The sequence below is a fragment of the Dromiciops gliroides genome, chromosome 5, assembly GCF_019393635.1.
Source record: "Dromiciops gliroides isolate mDroGli1 chromosome 5, mDroGli1.pri, whole genome shotgun sequence".
Taxonomy (NCBI): Eukaryota; Metazoa; Chordata; class Mammalia; order Microbiotheria; family Microbiotheriidae; genus Dromiciops; species Dromiciops gliroides.
This window is the reverse complement of record NC_057865.1, coordinates 275,755,398-275,776,965: the sequence shown is the minus strand read 5'-3', so window position 1 is coordinate 275,776,965 and position 21,568 is coordinate 275,755,398. Positions and strand designations below refer to the sequence as shown.

Genomic DNA, 21,568 nt, shown 5'->3' with positions numbered 1-21,568 from the left:
ACTTCTGGGAAAGACCACTCTTGTTCTGTCAACACTTTTCTCCTTGTACTCAGACCTAAGAGCAAAATACATAAAACCAGTGCTCCAGTTGGATCCACTGGTTGGACCCACATATTCCATAGCAAGCTAATGAGAGAATCCACATCAAAAACAAAGAGGCTTCTGGGTGTTCTTAGAGGTAGGGTCATTAAAAAAAAAAAAGTTGATGAATTTCTAGGAAGAAAACAAATTTCTTTTCTATGAATTCTATCTTAAGCAATCCCATTTCCTTTTCCTTTTTACTCGGTTGAATACATATTTCTGAAAATAGCACTGTCTGACAAAATTTAAGTTTCTATTTCCAGAAATGCAGATTCAGACCCTGTGGGGGAATTTTTAAACCTCTGGGTTGGAGCACAATGAAATGTGTTCTCTCTCCTCCTTCCCCCTCTACTCTCTCTTTTTTTCCCTCACTCAGCCCTTCCATCCTTTTCTTCCTTGCCATCACAGATAAAGGCCTCGCCTTTCTCCTCCTGGGAGAGTGGAAGGTGTGGTGAATTTTGAGGCAAAAGACCAGGGTTCCAATCCCAGCTCTGCTACTTACTGTCCTCATGCCCTTGGATAAGTCCCTTCACTTCTGAGATGTCCGTCTCCTCATAGGTACAATAAAATGGTTGCATTAGGTAACTTCTAAGGTCCCTCCCAGTTACCATCTTTAGGATCCTCTGATCTCTATGTTGATCTCAAAGGTTATAGGTGGAGATCCTCCCCGACTTAAACCCAGAATTAGGAGTTGGGTTTTCTGTGATTCCTAGAGCAGGGGCTAGCGAACCTACCCCACAGGGGCTGTGGGCCGCTGGTTTCTCCAAATACCCATCCACTCGACCAAGGTTCCCTACATGAGGAGGCGCCCTAGAAGGCAGTGCTTGCTAGTCCCAATGTTGCTGCTCCTCCTCGTGTTCATGACGTCCGTCCTCATTTGGAAATGTGTTTGGCTGCAGTTCTGTTTTGTGTGGGGGGATTCCCTCCGACTACAGCTGCCCTGAAAGTGCCTGGGCTAACTAAAAAATTGGTGCCATGGGTTTGCATCTTCTCTGCATGGTTAACATACTAATATGCCCAGATCTCCCATAACTCCTTCTGCATTCTCCTGCCAACACCCCTAACCCCGGCCCGTGCTATGTCTGACTGGGTTTGTGCAAGGGGAAGAGAATTCTCTCCAGCTCTCCTCTACCACAAATAAAGCTGAAATCCGAGGCAGGTGCTTGGTTTGAGAAAACTGCATCAACAGAGTCTGAGGCTGCTCTTTGGCCGTTGAATTGAATCCCCCAGATCTCCCTTTTGTATCATCAGATCGAGTGGTGTGCAAACTTCTGTTGTTGCGTGGCAATGTTGTATTATCTTTGTAGTATTGTATTATACTTGTGGGCCATGCTGGGATTATAGGGAGGGTTTGGGAGAGGGGCGGTGATTAGCCATCTCGGGAATCCTGGGTTTATGAATCACTAGGTTCACGTACTAAATATCGGGGACTCTCACCATTCAAAGGTCACTAATCCTCCGTCCAACTTCAGTGCTTTCAAATCTACTCAGTTTCTGGGGCAGTTGCTTCCAACCAGTTGCAATAAAGAAGGTTTCTCAAGTGATAGTGATCTATCAGGACAAGAGGAGAGGGAAAGATTTTGCAGGGAAGATGTCAGAGGGAAATAGAACATCAGATCACTGTGGTCATTTTTCCAAACAGAAAAGCCTCACATCAAAAAAGAAAGGAAGGAGGCAGCTAGGTGGTACAATGGATAGAGCACCAGCCCTGGAGTCAAGAGGACCTGAATTCAAATCTGGCCTCAGACACTTAATAACTGTGTGACCCTGGGCAAGTCGAGAGAGACAGACAAACAGAGGAAGGAAGGGAGGGAGAGGGAGGGAAAGGAAACAAAGAGTCAGAACCAGTCATGAATGAGTCAGAAAATCCCTCAATGAACTAGCATCAGGAGGACAGTCTTCAAGATGGAAAGTAGGAAACCAGAGCAGAAAAGAAAAGGGAAAATGATTTAAATACTAGAGAGAGAACAGAAAGTGAGAGAAGAAGCAACAAAACATAGAAACTGGCAATGTGGTCCAGGGAGAACCTCCAGGAGGTGGCCAAGAGCCACTTACCCAAGATTATTCTAAATGTGTGCATAATTTTTCCAAATAAGTAGCAGCCTTGAATCCCTAGGCCTGATGGGAGATCCCTCCCATTTGGCAAAGTACATGACCCAGTCTTCCTAGAATGATAGTCACCTTCTTCAGGGACTTCAGGATAAGCAGGTGTTTTCCAGGAGCAGAGGCTGTGCCTTTGCCTGCCCCCTTCCTAACCCTGGCAATGTCCTGGGGAAGAATTTAGATAACTTAGCAGGAGCCTACTCTGACTCCCACAGCATGGCATTGGTGCCAGAGCACCCTCTAAGACAGGAGTGAGTGTAAGGATTCCCATCTACGTTTAAGGCACTGTGCCAGCCATTGTGGAGGGAAGTACACAGACAAGTTAGACACTCTTCCTCAAGGAGGCTACACAGTTCCTACCGGAAGACAAAGCCTTGTGGAGAGAGTTAATGACCCCGAGCACAAATTTGTAAACTAGAATATAAACTTTTTATTCCCTGCCAGGCCTTTGTACTCAGGGACTATTTTCTTTCTCTGATTTGTCCCACTCCTGTTGATCCCTCACCAAAGCTTTATTTCATTTGGGAGCCCAGGAGTTTTAGGGTTTTACTCTCTCACTAGCTTCCCAAGGACTTTTGGCCCCCACCCCCTAGAGAGTTAGGATTTTTTTCTATTATTAGGGAAGGGGAAGGGAGGAAATCTGATTCTAGAATCTAACTCAAATCCAGTCTTATGTTGTCTAAAAAGCTACCATTTCCTGATCTTGTTCCAAAGATTTAGCCTTAGTTATGCCCATCTGAGCAGAAAAAATAAAATAAAATAAAACAAAAGACAAAACAGGCAACATCTCCACCAGGGAAGAATGTGCAATTATCTGCAGGAATGCTATTGCTGCCCACCCACAGAGACACACTCAAGAAGAAACACCCACACGGGCCTTTGAATTTGCAGATTATTTCACTGGTCAATTACGGTAACAGGTAAATGCATAGAAAAGGATGGTGATGTAGTGATGGAATGCACGTGTGTTTGGGGGTGGGCATGAGGGAGGGGGTGGGCAAGCATCTACACTCAAAATATCAAGAGAGCCATACGCTTGTAATTGCCAATTCAATTTCTCACAGGGGCCAAATGTGACCTTTGACATTTTAAATGTTATTTGTGCTTTAAGGTCTTCTAAGGGGAAGCAATTATGCCAATCAAGACAACAGCAAAAGGGTTATAACTTTAATGGAGTTGGATTCAGAGGTGGGACGTTAGCTGTCACCCTTTTCTTGTCACTTCTCTTTTAAGATTTGTTTAGTTACTTGACTTAAGCAGCACCTTGCCTCCAGAGATGTCAAATGATTGGCAGTCAGTATCAAACATGGGGCTTGACGATTATGGAACCTAAGCATCCTGGATGTAAACACATTGTGAAATAAATTTTATGATATATTCGACTAGAAAACCGCTTTCCAACACTAATTTTTTTTTCTGTTGGTAGACTTAGTTTATCATCTCTGTATGTCTTCATTTTCTGTTTAAATGTTTTAGTTTCTTGATTACTTAAGTGATCAGATTTGGACATTTTATTTCAAAGCTTTCCGTTTTATATTCTAAAGCTAGAGCAACTCACACACCACTTGCACCTCAAAATTAATGAGACATGGGGACATGGAATGTTAGTGGTAGCTATGCAGTAATTCGCAACATAGAGTTTGTATGCCCACACACCACCACAGTATGCATGTATGTAGTGCATGGAGAGAAGGAGCTGAAGCTGTAGACAGTGAAGAAGCATCATGACATTGCCGGCTGCTTATATTACCTTGAGAATAAATGTGATTTTCAGACAGGAGACTGGGGAGAGCCCTCCATTACCTTGAGACCTCCTAATGAAGCCACGGCATCAACACCTGTCCAGTACTGGCAGCATCACCCAGAGAAACTCATCTTCCAATCATGTGATTATAAAGCTTTTGTAAGTCATGCTACGTTCCATATTTAACTAATCAATTAGGGGCAGAACGTACACTGTGAGCTCCTGGGAGAAAGATTTGGGTGGAGCTTTATTCATTTATTTATTTAAATCTAAAGCCCAATAATGCTGATCTTCAAAATCTCCCCTTTCTTCCTTGGTCTCCCTTCTTTTCCTCTCCCTCCGCATTTCCTACCTTTCTCCATTCCTCCCTTTTCTATCTTTTACTATTCCTTCCTTAGTCCATCCTTTCCTCTTTCCCATATGCCTTTCTCTACTCTCCCTCCTTCTTCCTCCCTCCCTCCCTTCCCATAAGTCTTTTACAGAAAATAATTGCCATGCTAAGATTGAATATTTAAAGTACTTAATCACCAAAGTCCGTGGTATTCCTTTGCCTCTTCATTCTGAGTTCTTAAAATAAGGTTCTCAAAGAGCCACCTTCCGAGGAGGATAAGGCAACATGGAGGGGAAAAAAGGAAATGCAGTTAGGTCCCAATTAGTGAAACTAATGAATCCCATGGAGCGAACACATTCCTCCAGATTTGTACTATTCAAAGTTGTTATTATGTAAGGTACAGTCATTGGCTCCAGCCTAATGGAAATATGGAGTGCTGATTATGCAACCACTTCTGGGGGGATTCATTATTGGCACTTATTGGAGCCTAACTTCAACAGATGCCATCTCTACCCAAATCCATCAGTAACGTTAAAATTGGGGAGCTATCATTCTTAGCATTTACTCTCCTCATTACAACATTCTGAGCACTTGTATTATTATTATTATTATTTGGGGGGGGGAGAATTAGTTATATTCAGTAGAAGATTATGAGTCACACATACAGGTAAATTTTCCAACGTGATGGCAGGCATCGAGGCATCTGCTGGTCTCCATGACTACAGTACAAATTGTAGCTGAAGCCTCTGCAGCTCGCCTCCCTGCCTCAATTAGGGAAAACTTTCCAGTTAACCTAAAAGATAAAGGTTTGCCTTAATTCCACTTGGATTTAGATGCTCCTGATGGTGATTTGGGCATCTCTTGGATCATTTCCTCCCTAATGATGCCTGATCCCAGCATAAAGCTATCTTGGAACTCTGGGATGAGTCCAATGGCATGTCTCATGGAGATGCATCCACTGGCATGGCCCAGTGCCACCATTAGCAGCTTTGTTAGCGAGACCTGGGTTCAAATCTCTCTTCAGATGTTCACTACTGGTGTGACCTTGAACTTCCATTTCTTCATCTAGAAAATGAGATTAGGTTAGATGGCTTCTGAGATACCTTTTAGCTCCATATCTCTGCTCCTAAATGTTGATTCTGCCAAATGGGTCTTTGGTTAAGATGAATTTGCTCTACTCCATCTTTTAAAAATTGTTTTTTGGATGGGATGTAGTCTGGGGAAAAGAGTCCCAGCTAAAATGGGAGTCAGAGGACCCGAGTTCAAATACATTCTCTAACGTGTGACCTCAGGCAAGTCACTTCACCAACCTGTGCCTAGTTTCCACTTATAGAAAATGAGCGAGTTAGACCAGATGAGCTCTGAGGCTCCTTCTGGCTCTAAATCTGTGACCCAGTGGCCCCATGGCTACATTCCAGAAATATCCTAATGCTAGAGAAGGAAAGGACCTCAAATCTCACCTAGTCCAGCACCCTCATTTTACAAAGAAAGAAACTGAGACCCAGGAATGTGAAGTGATTTGGACAAGATGATACTGCTAATAAGAACTAAAAGAAAGATTTGAACCCAAGACCACCGACTCCAGAGTCAGGATTCCTTCTGGGCACAATCCCCTAAAAGTAATCAATATTTCCTAGTCTGTTTCCCCTCCCTGCCCCATTCATTGTGTACAGTGTCAAAGTTTCCAGAAGAGGAGTTAGTATAAACTGCCTTACTTTGGTCTTCTCTACCCTGAAACCTCAGGGAGCCCAATTTCCCCATCTTCACCCCCATTCAAGTGGGAGAGCCACAGTGCATGCAGCTGTGAATGAAAAGGACCCCCTTCCCCCTAAAGAATGGTCTCTGCCTAATATAATTACCTAGGCAACTGAATCACCCAAACGGGCTGTGCAGTACTTGGTTTCTCAGCTGGCTGCCTGGTACATACAGCCCTGCAATTATAGGGAGAACACTGGGATTATTTATTTTTGCAGACATTGCTGTGTCAGAAAAAGAGGGTGGGGGGGGACACATTTTTAGATGCCCCATTTTGCAGTTCAATGTGTTTTTCTTAGATGGTATCAAGTGAATACTGTAGTTTGGGTTTGGGTTGGGTTGGGGGGGAACAAGTGTCAGGCCAGAGAACCACTGGGAAATGTCTGTTTTCTTCTTGGAACCCCAACTTCCCATAAGGCTCCACTCACCTCTTTCAAGAGCACTTTCCCAAGTTCCACACCCATCCTTTGGTGTTGATTCTGACACCCTGTGACTTTAGATAAGTTATAACCTCCATTTCTTCATTGGCAAACTGGGCGAGGGAGGGTAGACTATTAAGATCCCTCCCAGCTCTGGACCCATTCCTTTAACTTATGGGTATCTTGCATTTCTTCCCTCATCTGGGAATAAATCCAAATGGAATGTAAACTCCTTGAGGGTAGAAACAGTGTCAATTTCATCTTTATCTCCCTGCACATAGTAGGTGTACACTTAATATCTTTTTCAGTTGGGTGATTGACTAGTTGCCTTTAATACTATTAGACCATCCTAGACAATGGAATTTTTGCTTTCTTTCAGTATTTAGGTTCCATGCTGATTAAAGAACTTCGAGGGACAGAATCAACACAAGATGCTTGTGCAAAAATGAGGGTAAGTCAGCTATCCTTTTCTGTATAGACACCAAACTATTGAATGTTCATGTAGAAATTTGAAACTTCTTAAATTGGATTGCCTTCATCTATCAAGGTGCTAAAATTGCACTAGACATTTGGTGCCATCCATGCCTCCTTAAGTCCTTTCTAATGCTGGTCTGAGAGCTTCTTTGCATTTGATGCTAGACTCAAAAGTTAAGGAGAAGGTCCACCCATTCATAATACAATGGAAAGAAGGGCACTGAGCTTGGAGTCAAAGGACCCTTGTTCAAAACCCAAATCTGCAACTTACTAACTTTCTGACCTTGGACAATTCTTCCCCCCACCAGGCCTCAGTTTTCTGTAAAATGAGGGGATTGGCCTATATAGTGTCTGTGGTTCCTCCCACCTCTAGGGTCTGTGATCTTAGATTATATGTGACAAGGATACACATAATACTCACTGGTTCTGAAGCCTGAGGAAGTGGGTTCAAATCTCACCTCTGATGTTTGCTACCTTTGTGACCTCAGGTTAGTCACTTAACCTCCATGGGACTCAATTTTCTCATCTGTAAAATTTGGGGGGTTGAACTCCAGGGTTTCTGAGGTCTCCTTCAGTTCTAGACCTATGAGACTATGAACATATTTTGATAAGCCTTTGGTTGGTTTGTTGTTGTTTTTTCCGATTTTGAATTAATTATATGTATATGAACAAGCTGCATGAGTGATTTAGGTCTGAAAGGGCCATCTAAACCAACCCCCTCATTTTATAGATAAGGAAACTGAGGCCCAAGGAGGTGAAGTTACTTACCTGAGGTCACAAAGGTAGTAAATGACAGATTCAGAATTTGAACCCAGGTCCACTAACTCCCAACGCAGTTCTCTCCCCATTTCACCTTGAACACTTTTTATGTGTGATGTGACTGATTTACTATTGCATTTCATTCTATAGCAGAAAGATCATGGGAACCCAACTCAGGGAGGTGCCTTTTTATGGGCCCAACTGCATCCTGGCGTTTTTAACAGAAGAGCTTTTCCACTTGGAGAATTATAGGCCAAAATGTCCATAAATATCTTTTTGACCAGGTGCTGTGACTTTGATGGAAAGAGCCCTGTATCTTGATAACTGTGATCTAATGTTAGCTCAACCCCTCTCTAGCTGTGTGAGTGGGAGCTAATCACTGGGCCTCACTTTCCTTTTCTCTCCAAAATCTGGGACTTAGAGTAGAGGATGCCTAAGGTCTCTTCCAGCTCTAATTTTGCATTTACTTATCCTACCTCCACATTATTTTCCCCCAAGTCAAATATAAGCTCCTTGAATTTAGGGACCAATTCCTATCTGTCTCTATAAGCAGTAGGTCTGTGATTCTAAGTATATGGCTAGGCAGAATGGATAGACAGCCAGCCTGGGAGTCAGGACAAGCAGGGTTCAAGTCCCAGCTTTGACACAAACTGTACGACGCTGGGTAAGTCAGAACTGTTCAGTGCCCCCAAGCAGAACTTGAAGGAAAAGTACAGTTCAATGATGACAAATTCATATAGAAAAATGGGCCACTAATGCTGACAAAAGGATCCCTACTGGCTGATTATTGACAATTTTTAAATGTAATATTATCAATGTTTTACTGTATTTTTATTTATTCTGTTAAATATTTTCCTCTGTGTGACCTTGGGCAAGTTACTTAATAGCTTCAGGGCAACTAGGTGGTGCCAAAGTATACAGGGCACCAGACCTGGGGGCACAAAGTTTCATCTTCCTAAATTCAAATCCCACCCCAGACACTTACTACCTATGTGACTCTGGACAAGTCACTTCACCCTCTTTGCCTCGGTTTCCTCATCTGGAAAAAAGAGCTGGAGAAGGAAATGGCAAACCACTCCAGTATCTCTGCTAAGAAAACCCCAAGAGGGGTCACAAAGGGTCAAATATGACTGAAAATGACTAAACGAAAATTACATTTTAATCTGGCTGGGCAACATTCACGAGTGGTTTTGACCCCTCTGCTATTGTAGATGGAATGCTGAACTTGAAATCTTTATGACCTGGATTTGAATCCTGCCTCAGCAGGATTGTTGGGTACTTACTTGTTGGGTAACCCTGGGCAATTGTCTTATCTTTAAATTGGAAGAGTTGCACTTGATCGGTCCATTTCCTGCTCTAAATAGAGCATTTATAGTAAGTGCTTACAATGTGCCAAGCACTGCACTTAAACACAAAGGATGCAGATATAAGCAATAAGACAGCCCCTGCCCTCAAAGAGTTCATATTCTAATGGGGAAAACAAGTCACAAAACGGATGTTAAAAAGTAGTGGGGAGGAATGGAGGGGGAAAGAGAAGGAACCTGCATAGAGGGGTGTTTAGGAGAAGTCTGGAGAGACAGAAACAGCGCTGGTCTGAGCACTTACTGAAAATAAAGGTTCTCAGAGAAACTCACCAACAGGGGCAGGGATGAAGGGGAAGATGTCCAGAGAGTCAGGACCTCCCAATCTAGGAACCTATGAACAAATGAGGAGGTATAATATGATGCTTTGCTGACCTTAAATCACTATAGAAATGTTGACTATTCTTATTATCATTGGAAGAGGAGCTTCTGATCTGCATTACTGAAGGGAGTTTCTTCACCAAGAGTTCCCTATGCTGATGAAATCATAGATCCTAATCTCCCAAAAAAAGCCCAGAGGTATAGGCAATACACACACACACACACACACACACACACACACACACACACACACACACACAGAGCAAAACCAAATGTCAAGACTAATTGATAACTCATATAAAAGTGAGGAACTGTCCAGAATGGGAAAGGGTGATGACCTCAATACTTTGGGTTTTTCAATCCTTAAAGTTTACTGATAATTTCAGGGATATCTACAGACTGGCCCAAGCAAACTTAGCATCTCTGTTCAATATTCATAACTAAATTATCGGGCTGCAATCAGATTTGGGGGATCATCAGAATCATTCTAAAGAACTCACCATGTACATTGTGTTTAAAAAGACACCAAATCTGTGATTCAGATTTCAATTAATTTCTTGGAGTTGAATGCTTCTGAAATCCCTTTCTGAAAGCTGGAGCAAAGAGGTTTTAATGGTCTCCATGGAGTCCAATGTGGTTAAATACTATTCTGGTGCTGAAATTGAGAGGTTAGGAAACTGTAGCCTATTTAGAAACCATTCTTCTGCTCCAGAGTGAATTTTCTGGTGTGCAGCCCTCACTTTTGTTAGGAGCTGTTTGCATGAAAATAGAGGATGTATTTATTGCTTCTTTGACTATCAGCAGCTCCTAATTCCACACCTGATTAAACAGGCCTTTCTCACTCAGTGATTTTCAGGTTCATCAGATGCAAAGGCTGTGATTTCAATCAATTTGAGAAGGGTTTATTAAATGCAAACTATATGACAGGCACTGGAGATAGAAACACACACACACACACACACACACAGGAATGAAACAGTTCCTGCCCACAAGGGGCTTCTATTCTACAAGAGGAAAATGCCATATACATTTATGTGCTGAACTTGTAATTTCATTTCTATAGGGAGCTCTTGGTGAGGAAATTTCCCCTACTATTGCTAATTGGCACATGGTGACAATTTCTAGCATTAACAGGGTTGTCTGGAGAACTTTGAGGTTAGGTGACTTGCCCAGAGCCATGTAACCAGTACCTATGAATGGTGAGACTTCATGCTGGGTTCTCCTGATTTTGAGGGTAACTCTCTAACCACTATTCCACACTGCCTCTAGATATATAAGCAAACAATCAACAAGCATTTATTAAGCACCTACTATATGCCAGACACCATGGATTCAAATATAAAGCATGAAACAATCCTTCCTCTTACGGAGACTGTGTATATAGGATTAGCAAATCTCAAATATATGTAAAGTAAACACAAATTTTCAGAAGAGGAAATTGAGACAAACAGAGTTAAGCAACTTGCCTAGAAGCACTAGGGGGCCACAATGGATAGAGCTCCAGGCCTGGAGTTGGGAAGACTCATCTTCTGACTTCAAATCCGGCCTCAGACCCTTACTAGCTGTGTGACCTTGAGCAAGTCACTTAACCCTATTTGCTTCAGTTTCCTCACCTATAGAAGGAATGGCAAACCAGTCCAGTATCTTTGCCAAGAAAACCCCAAATAGGATCACAAAGAGTTGGACACAACTGAACAACATTCCTATTTATTATGTTAAATATTTCATAGTTATACTTTTATCTGGTTCCATACAAGCTGCATAGTCCCTCTGTGTGTGTGTGTGTGTGTGTGTGTGTGTGTGAGAGAGAGAGAGAGAGACAGACAGACAGACAGACACTCCCCCCTCCCTCGGCCTAGATGACCTGCAAGGTCATACTTCTTAGACCAAAAACTAGAAGGGGCAGTAGATGCCATCTGATAAAAATCCCTTCATTTTACATATGAGGAAACTGAGGCCCAGAAAGGAGAAGAGACTTGCCCATGATCTAAGGAACATAGATTTATGGTTAGAAGGGATCCCAAAAGCCAGGTATTCTGCCTTCCGACTCACATTACACAGGAGGAAACTGAGGCTTAGGAATGCTGAGTAATGACTTGCCCAAGGTGACACAGTAGTCAGCATCAGAAATAGGCTTTGAATCCAGGTCCTTTGACTCTAGAACCAGGTTTCTTGCCCCTGGGCCATACTCCCTCGAATTCAGCTTTCTAACGTACCTCTCAAAACCTATCATAATTAATATATAGTAAAATAGCTAAGAGGTACAGATTGAAATAAGGGCAGCTAGGTGGCGCCATAGTACACAGAGCCCTGGGTCTGCAGTCGGGAAGACTCATTTTCCTGAGTTCAAATTCAACCTCAGATACTTACTAGCTGTGTGACCCTGGGCAAGTCACTTCACCTCTTCTGCCTCGGTCTCCTAATCTATCAAATGAGCTGGAGAAGAAAATGGCAAACGACTCCAGTGTCTTTGCCAAGAAAACCCCAAATGGGGCCATGATGGACATGACTGAAAAACAACAGATTTAAATTGAGAGGGGTGGCAAAAAAAGTGAGCTAGTAGTATGGCATAATGATAGACAGGAAGACCTGCATCCACATCCTGCCTTGGACACTAAGATGCTGTGATCCCAGACAATTGGTTTAATCTCCCTGAGCCTCAGTTTCCTCATCTGTAAAATGAGAAGACTAAAAACAGAAGAATTGTTGTGAGGATTAAATGAGGTAACTATAAAGCACTTTACAAACCTTAGAGTTAACATAAATGTTAGCTTTTACTCTGTAAGCAAAGGTGCATCAGGAGGGAGGTGAAGAAGGTGTCCTTGGAAAAGGGAACAGTCCCACTTTGGCTAGAATGTCATGAACTATGCATGGAGGGGAATAAAGTGAGAAAGACACAAAGGTAGGAATAGGGATAAGGACCAGATTTGTGGTTTCATTGGTCTGAGAAAACCCCCTTTAACAGTTCAGCTCAATACCCTCTCTGAGGTTTATCATCTTAGAGAGTTGCCTGGAGGCATCGGGACTTCAGTGCTATGCCCAGAATCCCACAATCAGAGGGTGTCAGAGACGAGACTTGACCTTAGGGCTTTCTGGATCCAAGTCCAGTTCTCTATCCACTACACACCATGATGCTCTCCAAATTAGGGTGGTGTTCACTTGTGGAAGACTCTGATATCAGGAGTTTGGAAAGAGACCTGAAGATTTTAATGGACTGAGAACTCAGCATAGACCAATGGTTGGGATAAGGCAGCTAATCTGGTTCTAGGTTGTATTAAGACAAGGGTCACAACAGTCCTGCTGTCCACTGACCAGATCAGACCACCCCTGGAGTAGTGGGTCCAGATCTGGGGACCACATTTGGAGGATATTGCCAAGTTAGGAGCTCAGAGGACTTTGAGACCAAGTAATGTGAGGAGCAACTGAAGGAACTGAGGACTCATAGTCTTAAGAAGAGAAGACTTTATCTGCCAGGCCCCAGAAGGCAGAATTAGTAGCAAACAATAGGTCAAAATTGAAAATATGTCAATGCAGGTCAGATAAAGAAAACCTTTCTAGCAATTAGAACACTGCTAAAATGGCTTGGGTGCCCTGAGGAATTAGGCTTCCCCCCCTTGGAGGTCTTCAAGATGTGTCCCCTTCTGATTAAAAAACGTGATTTCAAAGATGAATCACAGTAATAATCCACAAGAATCCTTATAATGACAAGTGCTTACAGGATCGGCCACCTCAAGTCAGAAGGTTTGGAGAGTTGTCTGGGCACTGAGAGGTCAAGGGAATTGCCCGGATTTTCTATTTTAGATATGTCAGTATTAAGTTCAAGTATCCATCAAAGACAGTGGGAAATTAACATTAACTAAAATAAACACCTTTGAAGTTCAGAAAAATCCAGTGGTTTGCCCCAGTCCTTTGGGATTTTGACTTAAATCTGATTTGGGTGAGATTTCTGTGATATTCTGAAGTATTACAAAGGCTTGGTTTTCCAAGTATTTCAAAAGATGAGCTGCTTCTCAGAAGAATCAGCAAATGATTTTTTTTATACTCACAATGTTTAGTAAATTTGATGATGATGGAGTAATTTTCAAATTTATATAAATGTATTTTCTCCTCATCTATCAGTTACTCTCTTGACATTTAAGGTATCAAAATAATTTACATTAATTTCTTGATATTTTCATTAGGCATGCATACATTTAGACATACAATTACTTGTTTATTGAACACAAGCAACTGTGTATATAGACATATGAAGACATACATAGATATATGATTTCATTAGTGTAGGAAATTCCCTCCAATAATAGAGATAGGCAGCCAACTCATTAGAGAGTTGCAGGGGAAGAGGGGAAGGGGCAATAATGAGAGATAAAGTAATTCTCTCCAGGTCACAGAGCCATTATGTCAGAGATGAGACTTGAACCCATCTACTACACCATGTTGCCTATAAGTGTGTGAGTGTGTGTGTGTGTGTGTGTGTGTATACTGTAACGATTGGAATAACGCCACCTGCTGGATACTTACTGTAGAAGAGTTCTGCCCATGAAGCGAAGGTCTTTGAGGGCAAGACCAGGCATCAGGAAGTGACGTGGACGAGTGGGAGGAGGAAGGAAGAGACTGGCGCTCGGTCTGGGGCTCTTTCCTTTGGACGCTGGCGGAGAAGGGAGCTAGAAATGTGCTCTCCCTTTAATAGATAGGAATCTAGGCCTTTCTCTCTTTACCAAATTCTTATTCTCCTTAATAAATGCTTAAAAGTCTAACTCTTGCTAAAGCTTGTAATTGATTGGCGACCACTCATTAGATATTTTAGACAGTTTAGCTAGAATTTTAGCCCTTAACAATACATACATATGGGAGTTTGATGTTTGTTGAATTCAATATCTATCCAGGTTTTTCTTTCAGTTTAAAAAATTCACTTATAAACAAAAGTTTTGATAGATGGCATAGAATAATTTGAATCTATTTAGGGGTAAATTATGTATGTTAAGAATTTTTTTCCTACCTAATACAAATACTTACATTTTTGGTCCAACTATTGACAAAGAATTTCAACATTATATAAACCCCTTCTGATTCAAACTTTTTGGGGAAGTTAAGACCTCAGGATAATCACAGATCATATTTCTATGATACTTTAAGGTTCATAAAGATTTTGACTCAATATAACCCAAGGATGGAAGTATGCCTAGTATTATTATCCCCATTTTGTGAACAAAGCTAGAAAGGATCACACCCTTGACTTTTGATTCCAATAAAATTTTTTTTTTTGTGGGGCGGTGGGGGTTAAGTGACTTGCCCAGGGTCACACAGCTAGTAAGTGATAAGTGTCTGAGGCCTGATTTGAACTCAGGTCCTCCTGACTCCAGGGCCAGTGCTCTATCCACTGCGCCCACCTAGCTGCCCCCTTTGTCAACTTTAGAATAATAAATAAAAATAAAAATTACTTTCTCAAAAATAACCACTCTTCTGTGGCATAATTTGTATTCTCTTACAAAAGTTTTCAGAAAATTTACCAAATTTTCCACCACCAATTTTAATCTCTTTTCTGTATTGTTTTTTTATAATGGATGATAAATTAGGAACATTTCAAATACGTGGTGAATGTCTAAGGAGAATCTGACCCATTCTTATTTACAGTTTTTCACACACTCATGTCTCTTCCAGTTGGCATTCAAAACAATTGAAAAAGGAAGTTGAGATTTTCCCTAGATCCAAGCAAATACAATATTCAGGCCTGGGGTTTAGCTTGCCTCTAGCTTTTCTATTCAGACAGGAATATAGAGCTCCCCTTAGCCCACTGTAGTCAAGATTTCTCCTCCACCTCCAGGTACACATTTAATATTGCCATTTCTCTCTTGTTTCCTCCCCTGGTTCATTACTACACAAATCCCTCTAGGTAGATCTGGGTCTGTACATAAATCTACCAACACACAAGCCCCATTTCCTTCCAGGCAGATACTTTTGCCTTGCTCATTAACTCAATATTCATGAGTATCAGCCCAGAACTCTGCCCAGGAGTGGAATAGATATATCCTCTGTTCTGCTCCCTCCCACACACGTTTTCCTTCCACTTTTCTTTTCTTATTAATTTCTGTTTTTATTGTTCAGTTACCTGGGGTTTGGCCCTATAATCTAGAATAGTATGTAGCCTGACTCCCCCTCCACTTGAAATCGTGGCTTGCTTCGTTGCTCTTTAATGCCCCTCCTCTCCAAAGATCCATTTCCAAACTTAGCACTTACATCTCTCCATCCATCACTTGCCTAGATGTTTTTCCTGTCTCTACACAGAGAGCTGCCCAGAGTCATTTCTGGACTATCACTCACTTTGGCAGGGAAGCAGGCAGTTAATTAATGTCCTTCCCTCCTCCTACTTCTCTTTGTCTTCCTCCTCCTCCTACTCAGGATCTAGGATTTTCCCCCCTCCCTTTCAAAGGCTTTGGAAAAGACCCTCTTCCCAACTGCAAGCCCTCTATCCCAAGAAGGGAAAGACCCCACTAAGGTTTCCCAGGTCAGTGCAAGTGGACCAGTGAGGTTGTCCTAGCCAGCGTTATCAAGAAGCCCAGTGTGTTGCTCTCTCTTGTCTTCTTCCTGGTTGCATGTACTTATTATCTCAGATGCATTGATGGATTAGGGGTTATTAGGGGTCTTGAAAAAGCCATACATCTCCAATGTGCCCATTAAATTACAGAATCCCACTTAGATTGAGCCATTGTGATACCAGATGGGCCATTAAGTAATTTCAGTCTGTATTTTATAAGGGAAATACTAACACTACCTCTAACCCTAACACTGGTGGGGGGAGGGAGGGTAGTTTGTGGTGATGGTAGCTGCTTCAAGTATTTGAAGAACTGTCACATAGAAGAGAGGTTAGATTTGTTCTCCTAATACCTAGAGAGTACCAGAGGAGCATGACAGATGAATTCATAAACACCCTTACATGAATAAAAATTTCAAAATAATATATTTCTTCCCCTCTTTCAGAAAGACATATCTAGTAAAATTATTAAAAAGAAAGAAATCAGGGGCAGCTAGATGGCGCAGTGGATAGAGCACCGGCCCTGGATTCAGGAGTACCTGAGTTCAAATCCGGCCTCAGACACTTAACACTTACTAGCTGTGTGACCCTGGGCAAGTCACTTAACCCCAATTGCCCCTCAAAAAACCAAAACAAAAACAAAACAAAAAAGAAAGAAATCAACAACAAAGAACTTAGTAAGGAGAACATTATCAATATGGAGGGAAAACTAAATAGAAGAATGGGAAATAGTATTTTTAATGCAAACAGAACTCAAGAAATTGGGCATATTTAAGCATAAAGAAGGCCATAATAAATGCTAATTGCTTTGTATAAGCTAATAAATTTTAAATTTCAGTAAGTTAAAAGACTTTACAAAATATAAATCAACATACATTCATTAAGTAATTACTATGTACCTGTAGTTCTAAGCACTGAGAATACAAAGAAAGGCAAAAATATGACTCTTACCTTCAAGGTGTTTATATTCTGATGGTGGAGACCACATGCAAACAACTATGTGCACAAAAGATACATAGGGTGATAATCCCAATTAACTTGTTAACCTGGTGTACCCCCAATACACACACACACACACACACACACACACACACAGCCCAGATAGGTTCACATGGGAGTCTTTCTAAATTTAGAATATTTTTTTTTGCTACACAGACTACTTCTAAACAATAGAGATATCAAGTTATTTTTATGAAGCAAACATGACCTTGAATCTAAAATCTGATAGGGACAGCAGTAAAAAAAGAAAATTATAGGACAATCTAATTAATTTATATATAGAGAGAGAGAGAAATACTTAGTAAAAAAGAGTAAAGCACATTTTAAAAAATCATTCATCATAACCAAGTATGATTTATACCAGGAATGTGAGGATAGTTTAATATTAGGAAAATGATCATATCAATAAGTGTAAAAAATGTATTCAGTAATATTGCACAGACAGAAAGAAGCAGAGCTGAAATTTGAACTAGTATTCTTCAAGTCCATAGAAGGTAATTTTTCCACTGCATCATGCTACCTCCTACATATTACTCATAAAGGTTCAAATATTTTAAAAATAATCTTCTTTATAACAATAAAATAGCTATTTCACTTAATCTCATTGAACAAATTACGTGCAAAGTTCTCATCTCTAGAGATATAAGGATGAAAATAACCTAGGCTGTTATCCCAAAAGAGCTTACAATCTAATGGAAGGATAGACACTTACAAAAATATATGTGGTATGATATATGTTACCAGTACAATAGAGATTGATGCTAGTTGTCAAGAACAGTTTGAAGAGAAAGAAATCACTCAACTACAAACAACAAGGATATGACTCCAGAGTTGGATTTTGAAGAAAAAGAAGGATTCCATTAGGCAGATGTATAATTAAATTACCTCGACATGTTTGGCCTCTATTAAAACAATTGCAAAACTGAATTAGGGGGCAGCTAGGTGGCGCAGTGGATAGAGCACCGGCCCTGGATTCAGGACTCCCTGAGTTCAAATCCGGACTCAGACACTTAACACTTACTAGCTGTGTGACCCTGGGCAAGTCACTTAACCCTAATTGCCTCACTAAAAAAAAAAACAAAAAAAAACTGAATTAACAGAAATAAAAGGAAAATTAAATAAAGGTGAAAATAATGCTTCTGACATTTATTATTAGAGTTAAAATTATTATAAACCTTAAATTATGTTATAGATTTAATATAATACCAATAAAAATGTCAGTAGATTTCCTTATACAACTGGCTAAAATTATAAGTAAAGTTATATTGAAAGCAGAATTTGTAGTAAACAATTGGAAAAAATAGGTTTATGAAATGACTGAATTGCAGTATATAAATGTTATGGAGTCTTAGTGTGCCATAAGAAATAATGGACATGACCAATTTTAAGAACTAAAGAAGAGTTGTATGAACTGATGCAGATTGAAATGAGCAGAACCAAGAGAACCATTTACATAATGACCATAGTAATAATGGAAGGGGGGGGTGGACTTTGAAACAGCTCACAATTCTGACTAAAACAAACATTCAGGACTTCAAAAGACTGAGGATGAAGCATGCTCCCAACTTCTTGATACAGAGGTGATAAACTACAAAAATCACAAGACAGATCCTCAGACATGGTCATTGTGTTGATTTGTGTTTGTTGTTGTTATTATGATGATTTGTTTTTGCTGTTTTATACATATTTGTTACCAGGGAAGGCTTCTACTAGGAGTTAGAGGAGGAGGGAAGTCAGTCATTAGTAATAAAGATGAAAAAAGCATCAATAAAATATTTTTGCAAAGCAAAGAAAAAAAGAGGAGATACCAATGAACCCAAAACTTAATATGTATTATTACTGTTTTAAAACTATGTACCAGTTCACAGTTCCTTATACAAACCTCTTTGTATTAAAAAAAGAAGAAAAATTAACAGGTAAGAATATTAAGGATTTGTTTGGATTAAGTAAGATAAATAAGGTAGACTTGCTCTTCCAGACTTCAGAATATATCATAAAGCTATTCTTGTCAAAACAATCTGGGATTGGACAGAAATAAAATGGAGAACTCGAGCCATGGAACAGAGCAAAGATCTCACAAATAAATTTAGGAAACAGAGTAAAAAGAAACCTTGAAAAACCTCTAGAAAATATAAAACTGTGAAAGGATTCACTGTTAAATAAATGTTATTGGGGAAATACATGTTACTAGGATAGCCTCACCTCCAACCAGGAAATAGAATAAATTTTAGCCATATCATGAGATTTAAACATAAAAAGTTCAAAAACAAATTCGTTTTTCAGTTGTGTACAGATAAATTTTTTTCTACTAAACAAATAAAAGAAATTATGGCAGGTTTGGGGGGGAAAGAGAGGTTAGAAAACAGAGTAGGCTGGAGGCAGCTAGGTGGTGTAGTGGATTAAGGAGGACCTGAGTTCAAATTCGGCCTCAGAAACTTAACACTTACTAGCTGTGTGACCCTGGGCAAGTCACTTAACCCTCATTGTCCTGAAAAAAAAAAATAGAGTGGACTGAAAGGCAACTACATGTGTAATATTTTCTTCAGATGACTGCAGAATCTAGAAAATCTTTTTATGCCTAATAAATAGCTATTGGCTATCATTTTACATAAAAATATGTAATATAAGATTTTAATTTTAGTAAATTGAATGTGATCAATTAAGGTAGCAGGGGGTAAGCATCTCATTGTGCTATGTTGAGTTGGTATTGTTTAGCAACTAACAGCTATATTGGTTTAAAATAATCAAACTTAATTTTTTCCCCTTTCATACAGGGATAATGTATTTGAATCACATAAAAAGAAAAATTATTGGATATAAAGTGGATTTAATTATCCTGAAAAAATTTCTGCACAACAAAATATCATGAAAATATCAATCAATAAAGATTTATTAAACACCTACTATGTGCTTAGCTTTATGCTAAGTTCTGTGGATACAATGACCAAAGTAAAACTGTCCCTGCCTTCAAGGAGATTACAGGAAAAATAACATAATGGGAAACTTTTGGCAGCACATGTAAGAGACAACAGCTTAAATGCTACAATTAATAAGGAACTACATAGATATTGAAGGACAATATCCAATCTCCATTGAATATTCAAAAATATAAATAGACAATTTACAAAAGAGATACACCTTTTAGAAGCAGTCATTTTCTAAATTTTTCAACCTAATAACTGAGAAAATTTAAATTTAAAATTATTACTTTAAGGTAATCTTTCATATTCATCTAAGTTCCAGACGTGTTTTTATTGTTCTAGAGAGGTCCCAAGTAAAGAAACTCTCTACCAATACAGATCAATCACCTAGTCTGCTATTTATAGTTAAACTTAGAGAGCTGTCTAGCCCAGGGCTTCTTTTTTTTTAATGTAATAAACATTTTTATTCATAGTTTTGGGTTCCAATTTTTATCCCTCCTTCTATTCTCCCCTCCTCCCCACCTAGCAATCAGATATGGGTTATATATGTATGGTTATGTAAAATGTTATCCTATTTGTCGTTTTGTACAAGAAAACTTGATTAAATGAAAGAAAGTGAAAAATATTTTTGCATGCTTCAGTCTGTTCCGTCAATATCAGTTCTTTCTTTGAAGGTGTATTTTTATTTTATTTTATTTGGAGGTATGTTTCATCAATTCTTAAACTCTTTCCTCACATGCCCCATTCTTACTAACCCCAGGTATATAGCTATATAAAATAGGTAAACATAACCTTTTACTGTTGCTAAGTTTTTTGGGACCCCCATATTAGGTCCTGACCCACAGTTCAAGAAGCTTTGGTGTGGAGCACTGAGTAATTGACTTACCAGAGCCAGTATGTATCAGAGGTGGAACTTCAACCTAGGTCTTCCTAGTTTCCAGGTCAGCCCTCCAATACGCCCAGCTTCTTGGCAAAAATAATTCAAAGTGACCAAACACAATTGCTTCATCAACTCCTCTTTGGCAGGATTGTTGAGAAACGTGTATTCATGTGTTGCTGGTGAGTTTACAAATTGGTAGGTGCTTTCTCTTTTTGGAGAGCAGCCTGATAAATGCCTGGCTCACAGTCTTCCCTCTATGCACCATTCCATCCCCTGCTGTCACGCCTAATCACCAATCCCACTGGCCTTTTCTCAGTCTGAAGTGAAAGCTTAATATGAGTCTACAATATGAGGCAGCCAAAAAAAAAAAAAAAAAAGCTCATGTGATCTTAGGCTGAATGGAGAAAGGTACAGGCTCCAGGAAGGAGGGAATAGCCCCAGTGTACTCTGCCCTGTCTGATCACATCCAGAGTCCTATGTTCAGTCCTTGGCACCACGTTTTAGCAAGGATGGAGAGCTAAATGGGATAGCGATGGGACACAAACCCATACCATGTAATGATCAGCAGAAGGAGCTAGGGCTTTGTAGCCTTGAGAAGACTCAGGGGCTATCCTCAAGTAGCTGAAGGTCTATGGGAGGATTAGACTTGTTCCCATTTGGCCCCAGAGGGCAGATCTAGGAGTGCCTGGTAAAAGTCCACAACTGGCAAATTTAGGCTTGATGTAATCAGGAATGACTTCTTAGCAAGTGAACCTGTCCAAAAGTGGGATGGGCTTCCTCAGAAGGTGAGAAGTCCTTCCTCCCGGGAGCTCTTCAATTAAAGGTCAGATGACCACGTGCCAACTGTTTTGTAGAAAGCAGGGACTTTTGGGGGGTATGGGTTAGACA

The 21,568-nt window shown here is 40.2% G+C and overlaps 1 protein-coding gene across 1 annotated transcript in view; it reads left to right on the top strand.

The window, feature by feature from the left end:
* The window catches only part of ANKS1B (ankyrin repeat and sterile alpha motif domain containing 1B), a 1,325,415-nt gene that overhangs the window by 1,249,748 nt on the left and 54,099 nt on the right, over positions 1-21,568 (top strand). The window contains 2 exon segments of the mRNA XM_043965259.1: positions 3,959-4,087; positions 6,813-6,884. Coding sequence (XP_043821194.1) covers positions 3,959-4,087; positions 6,813-6,884 — 201 coding nt within the window.